We start from the raw sequence: 13296 nt of genomic DNA, 5'->3' as shown, positions 1-13296 counted from the left end.
GGCAACCGGGGTATTAAAACCTGGCTTCCGAGTCCTCGCGGCTGGTTCTGGTCGCAACAAGGAGTGCTCTGCACGATCGGCTCTGCCGAGGCAACATGCGACGGTTCCGGCGGTCAAGTCTTGTAAATATGTACATAAGTTTGTGTATATAAAATCGAGTTGTAACGTTTGAGATGTGCTGGCTTCCATCTATGAACAAGCAGCAGCAGGTACGAGAACACAAGACGGACACCGAGAAGCAACCAACCTTCCACTCCCTTCTAGCAACAGCCGCTACGCAGCTGGGAGAGCTCTGCTCAAGGGAACAAAGGGAGTGGGTAGAAGGTTGAGTTTTACTGTCATATCATCTCACCTCGATCAAAACATACTGGTTCATACCCTCTTCCAACACTTCCAAGTGGCATTTAAAATAATCCCTCATACACGGCTTCTCCTCCAAGTCTCGTGAATAAATTTCGACCCTGTTGTTTACGAATGGCTCCGCGACATTTCCTTACCATCAGCCATCACCCATCTCTCATATAGCCTCTTGCCTCAGGCGCGCCACATGGAACGTTGGGAACTTCCAAGATTTGATCATTGGCCAATGAACGTGCATTTTACCATGCCAGGCTCAAGCCCACAGGCATTGTAAATCTGCAGTTCAACCTTTCTCTCACAGTCTTGGTTTAACCAGCAGCTAATATCTATAAACGTGAGTAAAAGATCACTTCAAGCTTTCGATTGTCGTCAATCGTTCGTTTCCACTGAATACGTGATAGCTGGGTGGAGAATACGAGCAGTGTAAATATACACTTTCATTGGTGCGTCGTAACACTATTTGGTTTGTTCACATATCTTGCATCAGCGATACAGCCCATTGCTTCTTTGGCTATTTGCATCATAACCTGCACCTTGCTCTTCCTCCGGTAAAACTACTAGCATACTTACTACTTCTACGAAAGGTCGAATATGTACGCTCAGTTCGGGATTCACATCAAGCGAATCTCTCAACCACTGTGGAATCCGTACAAAATCACGCAGTTACATTTATTCATTCGGGCTACTTTTAGCACACAAGTGTGACCAAACCTATGTCAGCCTTTCATCTTCAAACTCTTGAGCAGGGTCAGAAAACTCCAAGATTGTGCGTTCTTCATAAGTTCTATCGCCTTATACGCCACCAGGCTGACATCGAACTCAAGCTTAGCATTTTATTCTGTCATGGTCACCCAAAAGATGGTTTATTCTCCAGCAGCCCGCACTACCGCTCACATGAAATAATACTTTGTTCAGACCGTACAGTACTTGTATCGTCTTCGTGCCAATGTTGTGCAACACTCCAGCCGAACATCTTTGAAGACATCCTTATATACCATCATTGACTACTTTACGCACCCGTTGTGTAACACCCCCTGGCGGCGCATACTGTTTTCATGAATAAAACGAAGCTACACTGAAAACGGGTTTGAGATTTTAAGGTACAAATAAATAAAATCATGCTGGTGGCCCACAAGAGCGTCAGCATGAGGGTAAAGCCCTACTCGGGCTACGCGAATACCGCGGCCCTCAAGAGCACAATGTGAGAGACTAGTGTGGGCTAGACGACCATTGAACTTCATCGCGCAGAGGACGCCAAAAAGGCACGCTGCCACATGGAAGGTGTCCAGTTCAGTGCTACAAGCATACTCGTCCCTACAAAGTTTAAGCCCACCGTTGCAAGTCATGCGAATGCGCCGGAAGGGAAACTTAACCACAGTGACGTCGGATAAGCGTGATCGGGAAAACCTACATAAAGGCTGTCTTCTTCCGTTGATACATCCAGAAATTCAATATCTACGATCGCGTACAAAAAAATGACACCACTATCTTTTCTTTGTTTCTTCATAGTCCGGAAATGTGTCACATGTAAACAGTCATGCTATTACAGGTTATATGTGGCACAACGCGTGATTTTGGTATCCGGCACTGGCGCGCGGCAGCCAATAAGTCCTATTGTTGCTGATGTCCCCTGAGGACGTGTGTATGCGTATACTCTTCTACAATTGCTTCTCTACATGCGCGCTGTGCAAAAAAGTCACGTGTACAATAGAGACAACATTGCCACAGTGAACTGCATCTGATCATGATTTAGTGGTTTGTAATGCAGCGCATGGTGTTCAGGTTATTCCACGAGCCCATAAAATGACACTTGGCTGCTCCAGAAAATAAGAAGTACAGAATCCCTGACAACGTGTTATTGACGGCGTAGTTAGGGTTCAGTTAACCTTGAAGGATTCCCATGCGCAATCAAAAATCACACTCCAAATCGCGTGAAATATTTGTTCATTTTATCAAGTTTAGCAAATACAGCTGTTCTCTTACCCGCGCGTTATTGTAATTGATTGAACTAGTATACAATTACATACGTACAGCCACAGCCACGTATGTGTGAAGCGCGGAAGCGGTTGATTTTTTCTCTGCGCCGCGACACCTTGAGGCAGTTTTCGCCTCGGACGTGGTCGCCCTGTCTACTATAGGCAACGCACGCTCCTGACAAACCACATCATACCCCAAAACGTCATCAACGTGTCGCCCCGCAAAGCAAAAACCTGCTACTGGCGCGCTCTATAAGTGACCGCAGCTGTACTACATGAAAAATATCAATCGCTGGTGGCCGCGACGCATGGAGGTGTTTGGGACAGGCATCGAGCTCAAGCCGGTGGTACAATGCTAGTGTTATCAGAAAATATATAGATAAAAGGCTAAATACAGAAAATAAAAATGGCCAATGTGTCAAGGGCGGGTTCTTTTTTATACGACACATAACCAAACCCATGCAGACTATGTCGCCGAGGAACGTGTAGTGACCATAGTAAAGATATAAAAATGGTCAAATAGATGCCGAAGTGACAATTTTAGGGCAACACGTCCAAATCTTTAGGAACACACCTTTTTTCAAATAATTCCAGAACACCCCGCGGTCGTGGGGAGCAATGTGAGACAAGCGTTTAGTTGAACGAGCTGGCTATTTTGTCTCTGACACCTTGGTGGCACCATTGTAGCATCAAAAGTGTGGCAGCAGCACAAGTGTTTGAGGAAGTGCGTCGAATGGTCACCGAGAGATTCTTCGTTGGTGTGCTCCGACACTTCTGCTATTTTGAGACGCAATTTACGATTGAGGCACTGGCACTTCCATCGCTTAGGCTGCGTCTACTTTCCCACATATGAAGGAGATGCCGGTCAACAACCGATGCTTTCGATGTAATGAAGGCTATTCATTTAAAAACGTTAACATACACATCACAGAAATGACTCGCCCATGTGTTGGCATCCTCAAAGTTGTTCGGTGATAGCGGTATTTTAGGGGCGAAGTTTTTTATAGCGGCACCCGGTCCTCCCTCGTAGCTGTTCCAGTAAGTAACAATCATAACATTTTGACCACCAAGGTAATGCCGGTGAGATATTTCTTCTGTGCGTTGTTAAACAAAAAAAAAACTAGTGCTCAATGTACATGCCAATGGCTGCTAATGGGAAATGAGAGAAAGGAGCATTCGGCTTTTAGTTAATGCGCACGCTGCAATTCTCATTAGCAGCCATTGGCATGTACATTGAGCAATATCCGACAAGAAAGGGTGGCTACGTTATACTCGCCGGGCGTAACCTCTTTGGTTCTAGAAAGGTTTAGCGAGCGTTGGGCCACAGTGCCATGAATACAGTGAACTAGTATATATCATGAAGTCGAGGTGGTTAGAGGTGGGAAGTAGGTACGAAGCGCAAGCCATAAGACAGTAAAAGCCGAATTCTCCTGTCTCTCATTCCGTATTAGCAGCCATTGGCATGTACCTTGAGCACAATCTGACAAGAAAGGGTTGCTGCGTTGTACTTGCCGGGCGTAACCTCCTTTGTTTTAGAAAGGTTTAACGAGCGTTGAGCCGCCGTGCTATAAATACAGTGAAGTAGTATATGCCATGAATTCGAGGTGGTTAAAGGTGGGAAGTAGGTACGAAGCGCAAGCCATAAGAAAGTAAAAGCTGAATTCTTCTGTCTCTCATTTACCAATAGCAGTCATTGGCAAGTACAATGAGCACAATCTAACAAGAAAGGTTTGCTACGTTATACCCGCTGGCCGTAACCTCCTTGGTTTTAGAAAGGTTTAGCGAGCGTTGGGCCGCAGTGCCATGAATACAGTTAACTAGTATATAACATGAATTCGAGGTGATTAACGGTGGGAAGTAGACAGGAAGCTCAAGCCATAAGAAAGGGTGCGTGTGCCACCTTTTGTTCAGTTCTTGGAATGTTCGCTGGATGGCGGTGCTTCCATATTGGGAATATATTGTCACGTTAAAGAGACAGGAGACGTTTTTAAGGCGTCCTCACAAAAGTCCGAAGAGCGGTCGGCTCAGCGCAGCCAAAAACAGAACAATGGCACGAGGGGAACTGCCACTTCGTCTGCCTCTTTTGCGCTGGCAGATCAAGCGCGCGGCACTGCCCCTCCTCCCTGAAGAGCATCGCCTCGATGCTAAACGAAGCGTGTATCGTAAAAAAAAAACATTGTCACAGTGTGTGGTACGGTTTTAACCGCACCACGTGCACAATCTCGGGTCGTAGCTGTCGGCGTCGGGGTGGTTGGCTTCCGTCCGGAAGGACTTCGTAATTGACGTCGCTCACTTGTCGTAGCACTTTGTACGGGCCAAAATACCGACTGAGAAGCTTCTCAGAGAGACCTTTGCAGCGCACAGGGGTCCAAACCAACACCTGGTCACCTGGTTTATAATCGACTTGTCTGTGGCAGCGGTTGTAGCGTTGTGCATCGACGCCTTGTTGTTTCTTGATGTTTACGCGGGCTAGTTGACGTGCTTCCTCGGCTCGTTGCACGAAACACTCAGCATCTTCGTCGAGATTCTCGATGTTGTCAATGTCGCATGGGAGCATTGCGTCCAACATCGTCTGAACGTCCCGACCGTATAGAAGACGAAACGGAGTGAATCGTGTGGTCTCTTGCGTAGCGGTATTATACGCGAATGTTACGTAAGGCAGTATTTCATCCCACGTCTTGTGCTGTACGTCTATGTACATAGACAGCATATCAGTCATCGTTTTGTTAAGCCGCTCGGTCAGTCCATTTGTCTGAGGGTGATACGCTGTTGTCTTGCGATGCGTGGAGTAACTTAACTGAAAAACTTGTTCAAGGAGCCTTGCTGTAAACGCTGTTCCTCGGTCTGTGATGACACAGGATGGAGCACCGTGGCGTAATACAATTCTCTCGATGAAAAACTGAGCAACTTCACAAGCCGTGCTTTTAGGAAGCGCCTTAGTTTCAGCATAGCGGGTTAGATAATCTGTAGCGACGATTATCCACTTGTTGCCGGAAGATGACAAGGGAAACGGACCCAGGAGGTCCATGCCGACTTGATCGAAGGGTGTTCTGGGTGGCTCGATAGGGTGAAGTAATCCCGCAGGCTTAACAGATGGGGATTTTCGGCGCTGGCATTCGCGGCAGGCTTGAACGTACTGTTTAACGCAAGCGGCAAGTTTCGGCCAGTAGTAAGACTTTCGTACCCTAGCGATGGTTCGGGTGATGCCCAGATGGCCCGATGGAGGCTCGTTGTGGCAGGCAAATAGAATTTCCTCACGCAGCTCTGCGGGGACGACCAACAGGTAAGTTTTGTTGCTGGCGGCTGCGTTCTTCTTGTACAACACGCCCTGTCGTAAGCAGAAGGATGACAATCCGCGAGTTATATGCTGGGGTAGTGATACGTTGCGGCCCTCTAGATGTTCAATGATAGGTCGCAATTGAGCATCTGCTCGCTGCCGTAAAGCCAAGTCTGTTACGCTTACGGAGCCAAGGAAAGGGCAGTCCTCTTCGAAGCTCTGAGCGGCAGGCTCAACTGGCGCGCGTGACAACGTGTCCGCATCTTCGTGTGCACGACCGGACTTGTACACGATAGTGACGTCGTACTCCTGCAGACGTAGGCTCCACCTTGCCAGTCGTCCGGAGGGGTCTCTGAGGTTCGCAAGCCAGCACAGCGAGTGATGATCCGTCACTACTCTGAATGGACGGCCGTAAAGGTAAGGTCGAAACTTAGCAATTGCCCACACGACAGCAAGGCACTCCTTCTCCGTGGTACTGTAGTTTGACTCCGGGCGTGTTAGGGTTCGGCTTGCGTAGGCGATAACCTTTTCAATTCCCTCCTGCCGTTGGACGAGTACCGCGCCCAGACCGACGTTACTGGCGTCGGTATGAATTTCTGTTTCGGCTTCCTCGTCGAAATGTCCAAGAACAGGTGGTGATGCCAGGCGAAGCCGAAGCTCTGTGAATGCTGATTCTTGTTCAGCACTCCAAACGAACGGCGTATCGTCTCTAGTGAGTCTAGTTAATGGTTCGGCAATTTTCGAAAAATTGCCTATAAAGCGCCGGTAGTACGCGCATAGACCAAGAAACCGCCGCACACTTTTCTTATCGGCAGGAGTCGGGAAGGCTGCGACAGCGGCGGTTTTCTCAGGGTCAGGACGGACGCCTTCTGCGCTTACGACATGTCCAAGGAACTTTAGTTCTTCGTAACCGAAATGGCATTTTTGCGGCTTTAACGTAAGGTTAGCCGTCCGAATCGCCTCAAGTACTTGTCGTAGTCGCTTCAGATGTTCGGAGAAGCTGGTTGAAAACACGACCACATCATCCAAGTACACAAGGCAGCTTTGCCATTTTAAGTCAGTCAACACAGTGTCCATCATGCGTTGGAAGGTAGCTGGCGCAGAGCAGAGTCCGAACGGTAGCACCCGAAATTCGTAGAGGCCATCCGGCGTGACAAAGGCGGTTTTTTCGCGGTCGCGCTCATCAACCTCAATTTGCCAGTAGCCACTCTTTAAATCCAGGGAAGAAAAATACTTCGCTCGTCGTAGTCGGTCAAGCGAGTCATCAATACGCGGCAGCGGATAAACATCTTTTTTTGTGACGTTGTTGAGCTTTCTGTAATCTACACAGAAGCGAAGCGTACCGTCCTTCTTCTTAACCAGAACGACCGGTGAGGACCAGGGACTGTTCGAAGGCTGGATAACGCCGTCGTCGATCATTTCTTTCACTTGCTGCTTGATAGCTGCGCGTTCTGTCGGCGAGACGCGGTATGGCTGTTGGTGAATAGGTCTTGCGTCGTCGTAAGTGATTATCCTGTGCTGTGTAATTGGCGTCTGACTCACTTTAGACGACTGAGCAAAGCACGCCCTGAATTCAAACAATAGCTCTCGCAAGGCCCTCTGGTTCTCTTCTGGCAGTGCACTGTTCATGTCAACATCTATTACGGTTTGTCCATTGCGGCTACTGTCTTCACAGGCAAAACACTCAATGACGTCCTCCAAGGCTTCAGCGTAGGCGACCGCAGTGCCCCGGAAAAGGTGACGATGCTCATTGGTGAAATTTGTAATCATGACCTCGGCTGTACCGTTCCGAATGTCAATGATGCCTCGTGCCACAGAAATTCCAAGCGCCAGCAGCAGGGAGACGTTGCACTCTGCCACTGTTTCACCGTCACTGGTTCCTTCGGAAGTCACCTGAATTAGGATACTTGCACGAGGTGGTATTGTGACACTGTCGTCGGAAACACGGAGGGCGGTTGTACGGCGGTTGGAGTCCCTTGACGTAGCGTTGACTGTCGAAAAGGAAATGCAGCGTCGCCGTAGGTCGATTACGGCGCCATATTCCCGAAGAAAATCGAGGCCGAGAATTAATTCGCGGGAGCAGTCACGTAGCACGATGGAGCTGACCAAAAACGTGCAGCCTCGTATTTGTAGCCTGGACGTGCACAAACCAACCGGCGTTACAACATGTCCGCCAGCTGTACGTACATGCGATCCTGTCCAAGGCATTATCACTTTCTTCAAGGTACGTGCCAATTGTCCGCTAATAATCGAGTAGTCAGCACCAGTGTCTATTAAGGCAGTTAAATTGCGACCGTCGAGCAGCACAGGTATGTCCATTGAAAAGTCGCTCAGCTGGGATACAGGCGCCGGCGTAGTCGAATTTCCGTTGGTCCGATGAAAAAATGTAAAATGGTGGTACTTTGAGTGTTGAATATATGGACGAACGGACACACATACATATGCATGTACGGACTCACGGATGGCTGTAGCGACAGATGGACGTATGCACGGACGCAGGGGCGGATGCATGAACGATCGCAAGACGTGCGGACGCACGAACAGACGCACGCACGGACGGGCGAATGGACACACGGATGGTGACACAGACAAACGCACTGACGGACGGAAGCAAGAACGAATGGATGGACGGATGCTTCGCCCCCTTCTCCATCATTCACTCCGTGGATAAGCTGCCATTTTTTTCTTATCTCTGCTTTTCTTTGCGGCTTTCTTGCCTTTGTTTATCTTTGTGTTTTTCTCTCTCTTTCTCTATTTCCTGCCATCTATCCCTTCCGGCCCCGCCGCGGAGGTCTTGTGGCTAAGGTACTGGGCTGCTGACCCGCAGGTCGCGGGATCACATCCCGGCAGCGGTGGCTGCATTTCCGATGAAGGCGGAAATGTTGTAGGTCCGTGTGCTCAGATTTGGGTGCATGTTGAAGAACCCCAGATGGTCGAAATTTCCGGAGCCCTCCACTACAGCGTCTGTCATAATGATATGGTGGTTTTGGGACGTTAAACCCTACATATCAATTCTTTCCCATTCTGTCTCTTTCTCTCGCTTCCTATTTGGTTGTGTCTTTCTCTCTAGTTCTTTCGCCTGTCACTTCTTGCTATTTGTGTATTTCGCCTTTCTATTTTATGCATCGCTCTCTTCCTGGCTCCTCACCCTGACTCACCCTCCTCCTCGCCATTCGAACGTTTGAGGTTTATTTGCCAGATCTGGTAATGCGTGAGACATGCGTCGTCATGGTGCCGGTGCAGAGGGCGTGTTTGTCCACTCCTGGTTAGGCTCTACCACGTGTACAACAGAGAACAGCAGACAAGATAAAAAAAGCACAGACTCACATAGCCTAATCTTAATATTTCGGAATATGGATGAATGACACAAAACTGATGTGCGAGTTCCGTAGAGCTCAATAAAGATCATTGAACGGAATAGAAATCTATACATGCCTATGCTGTGCTCAACCAGCGTGCCTGATATCCAATGGTTTCAGAGGCTCGCCTACACATGGGTCCTTGCGGGCTCAAAGGCGATCATGATGATGATGATGACCTAAAAGCACCGCTCACACCCACTCTGGGGGATAGGCCAAGAAACGAGTAATAAGCTAGAGGGGATCACATGGTCGATCTCGTTCTTCTTTTCTGCTCCTTTTGTCATGGCTCATACCCAATGCAGGAGATTCGCAGAGTGTTAGGTGAATTTTTTAGGGGCGAAGCATTTTATGGCGTGGGTCGTGTCGCTCCTCCGTATGTATGTATGTATGTATGTATGTATGTATGTATGTATGTATGTATGTATGTATGTATGTATGTATGTATGTATGTATGTATGTATGTATGTATGTATGTATGTATGTATGTATGTGTATGTATGCATGCATGTATGTATGTATGTATGTATGTATGTATGTATGTATGTATGTATGTATGTATGTATGTATGTATGTATGTATGTATGTATGTATGTATGTAGTGGTGACACATACCCGCTCTAGAGCGGGTATTTACCGCAGGGGTTGCAAGATGAAAGATGGTGGTACTTGGAGTGTTTACTAGATGGACGCATGGACGGACGCATGGACAGATGGATGGATGCATGCATTGACGCGCGGATGGTCGTTCGGATGGATGGAAGCAAGAACGAACGGACGGACAGAAGCTAGGACGGTCTGATGGACGCTTCGCCCCACACATCATCATTAACTCCGTGGATATGCTGTGATTTTTTTTCAGTGTTTTTTTGCAACTTTTCTTCGAATCTCATTCCACGCAGAATTCAGCCCCCAGAATTTCTTCTTTTCTTTGTCTTCATTGCCATCTTTTCTCTTTCTCCCTCTGTACTGGTTGTTTCGCCCAAGAGAGTGATTGCATCCCGTGCTGAAGAAATCGGTGCACGTGTTCTGGGAGCTAAGCAGTCTAAGAAGATCACGACGATGAAGAACAGAACGAGAAGAGCACGTGCTAGTTCATAATAATAATAGCATTCTGTTTCTGACCCACAAAATATTCCCAAAAACCTCCGCATTTAAAATTATATTTAAAATGATATAAGTTATCAGCCCAAGTGTTTCACTAGAGTGAAGACAGATAATCAGAGAAGCAAGCGGCTTCGGCTGCGCGTTGAGAGGCATGTAAAGTTCCTATAGCCCCGAGCACTGAAATTCCTAATGCTTCAAACTGCTCCAAGGCTCCCATCGACATCACCAGCACAGCCACTGCATGTGCATAATAAGCGCGCACTCAGGAAGAAAAAGAAGCGTGGGTGCACGAGTGAGGTCTCGAATCTTGGTTTCTATCCTGTGGAAGAAGGCATATTATCACTTGGGAACTACGTGAACTAAACCGTCTATCTGCGGGACAATGGACAATTCATCCGCCCATGTATGCAGTTTTCTTCTTATGGCATAGTAACAAGGGCATGGTTATTTGAGTGGTGTTCTACCCTAGTTATCTGGATGCAGTATGACGCCATGACATGGTGCGAAGAAAAATGTGATTGGTTGCAATAATGCAAGCTTTCCGCTAATGACGCAACTATCTTTCAGCACTTTGGTGGGTCTAACTGCAATTATGTGTTTATTAGCCTTGTCTGGCAAGCTTGTAGCTTATCTCGTCACCAACATGTATTGTAGAATCTGTGTAGTGTGAAACAAAGGTTAAGTTGACACCCTTGAAGGCCGGCCTGACAACCCGGGTCTCGTTATTGAAAACGGACTACTTTGCCGTGTTTTGGCTTCATTCCATCATACGGAAAAGGAATACAAGTGGTTGTGGTCCAATACGGGAACAGCGCTGCTCATACATTATGCAATCTCGAAGAGAACAGTTGCGTGGAGTGTCTCTAGCTACAGCGTAACGGTGAAATCAACTCTGAATACAACAAGCGTAAACAGTAGGGTGACTACAGTGGCCAATACAAATGTTTTTAGACAGCACTGTGGAATTCAACCACTTTGAAACACCCCTCATAAACAGCAAACGCAAATTGTTTTGTAGAATGAAGACTGAAGTCATCTAAAATGAAACACGCCTTGCCAGAGCTTTACAAAACATTTTACATATACAGTTCTAGCCTTTCACTAAGTAACCATGTAATATTTCCAGCTAATGAATCAAAGCTTTAAGGCTAAGAAATTTATTTCTAGAGCTGCGAAATTTCAAACTAAACACAGCCTGCAACAATGAACGCTGCACCTACAAATTCTATTTTATACTAGGTAGGGCTAGCCACGAATTTCTATAGCATCCAACTCGGCTTGACAAAACACCTTCGCACACGCACACGCACACACACTTGCCTGTGTGTGTGTGTGATGTGCGCGCGTGCGTGAGTTCTCAGGAGCTTCTGGTAGCTCTAATTCACGAGCGAATAATGAACTACATTACTACTTATTTAATTTTTTTCACGACTGGATAAATAATCATTGAACTTCTCGTTTTCTGAAGGGAAGTCCACCAGCTTGTGTGCTCAGGCCGCCAAAACAGTCATCGCCGTCAACTGTAGCGGGAACTTCCACTTCCGAAATCACGGCGCAACTTGCCAAACCTTCTGTGGCGCGCCTGTGCCATTTAGTTCGCAGGCCCGAATATGACGGCTATGGTTTTAAACTGATTCCGGCCAAGCAGGGCCATCTTCCACTGGTGTCAGCCGTAGAAACAGGAAGCCCAGCTGATGCCGCTGGCCTGCGATCCAATGACACTGTCGTTGAGGTGAGGCGCCACTTCGTCCTTCTCGACGTTAGATGTTGACTCAAGGAATATTTTTACCACAGAGTACACGAAAGCGTGTGTCTAAATGTTTCACCTGAACCTCGTCAGTGGTCACCTCTGGTGCCATATTTAATAATATTGTTCAACGAGAGTACGCAAACGCAAACAGCTTTGAATAAGAGAAGAGGTCATTGCGTGTCCAAAAGCACATGTCTTGCCCGTGCTCTTTTGTTGACCGGTTTGAGTTCCTCCCACCACCTTTCTGCTTAGTTTTCTTACTCTGTGTGCTGAAGTCCTGAAGATGTTTATTGATTTCAAATATGACAAGGCTAACTTTTCACAACCCACTTTCAAATGATTTAAAGAATGTATACAATAGCCAGAAGCAAAGAAAAATTCTGTTAATAAGTACCGTGGTATGTCCTTTCATAAGATTTCTACAAGGTTTACTAAGATCAAGATTGAACATGTCAAAAGATTATGCGCTCGTGGAGTAACACTGCCTACGTTGAATTCATGCGTTAGAGTTCACCTGTATTTCGTGCCACGCATCTACCATGCAGGTAAACGGGGTGATCTTGGATGGCATTGGACATGAAGACGTGATGCAGCTGGTCAAGTCCACACCTAACGAAGCTCGACTCTTCGTCGTAGACGACGAAACCGCTGCCTGGTACAAGAGGCGCGGCATCGCCCTCCACGGCGACAACCTTAACGTCGTTCGCACGAGCTCCAAAAAGTCATCGAGAAAGGTTCGCTCGAAAGGCAGAACGACCTCCGGGAGCATAAATTGGTCATCAGGAAGCCTGACATCAAGCGTAAGCGTTGCATGTCTGACCGGGCAAGTTTATGTCCCCAAGTGCGCTGACAGGTAATCGTAGTGACCAATAGGGCGCTGACTGGCAATCAAAGAACAGTGAGTCACACAAATGAAGCCGAAGGTCTTGAATGCTCGCTTTGAAACGTAAATTTCAAGAATATCATCATTCAAATTAATGATGGAACTTTCGTAGATCTTACAGCAGGCGAAAGCATATTTGTTTCATGTGGCCTTTTAAAAGCCTCCAGTTAGTGCATTAACCTACTACTAATCATTGTTGCGGTTCAGCTTTCCTAAAGTACAAGAAGATTATAAAAGACGTCGTAGCAGATGTTTCTCAAAATTTCGACCACCTAGAGTTTTTTAACGTACACCTAAGTTCTATACCGGCCTCTAGCCTTCTCGCCTCTATCGAAACTGCGCCTCGCATGCCCAATATTCATCCCAACAACCTTCAGGTCACCAGTTGAGCCCCATAACCACACCATGGCCATTGGCGTGTAAGCCGGTAACGTTTGGTAAGCGCTAAAACAAACACCATTCAGAACAACTAAATGTCAACCTGCTGTTGTGTGCAGGTCATCCAGGCTCTGATATTCGAACTAGAGACAGCTTTGATGCTCCGCTATAGTAGAGTACTTGTAAAGCGTTTCCACGTTTTCAAA

General features: G+C 47.2%; 1 protein-coding gene across 1 annotated transcript in view; it reads left to right on the top strand.

The window, feature by feature from the left end:
• The first annotated feature begins 1505 nt into the window (after positions 1-1505).
• LOC142802873 (Na(+)/H(+) exchange regulatory cofactor NHE-RF3-like) overlaps positions 1506-13296 on the top strand; it is a 29851-nt gene continuing 18060 nt past the window's right edge. Inside the window, exons 1-4 of the mRNA XM_075887941.1 lie at positions 1506-1561; positions 3024-3094; positions 11675-11811; positions 12375-12563. Coding sequence (XP_075744056.1) covers positions 1506-1561; positions 3024-3094; positions 11675-11811; positions 12375-12563 — 453 coding nt within the window. The remainder of the gene's footprint in view (positions 1562-3023; positions 3095-11674; positions 11812-12374; positions 12564-13296) is intronic.

The sequence above is a fragment of the Rhipicephalus microplus genome, chromosome 3, assembly GCF_043290135.1.
Source record: "Rhipicephalus microplus isolate Deutch F79 chromosome 3, USDA_Rmic, whole genome shotgun sequence".
NCBI classification, from domain to species: Eukaryota; Metazoa; Arthropoda; class Arachnida; order Ixodida; family Ixodidae; genus Rhipicephalus; species Rhipicephalus microplus.
Note: the sequence above shows the minus strand (reverse complement) of the source record. Positions and strands in the feature narration are given on the sequence as shown.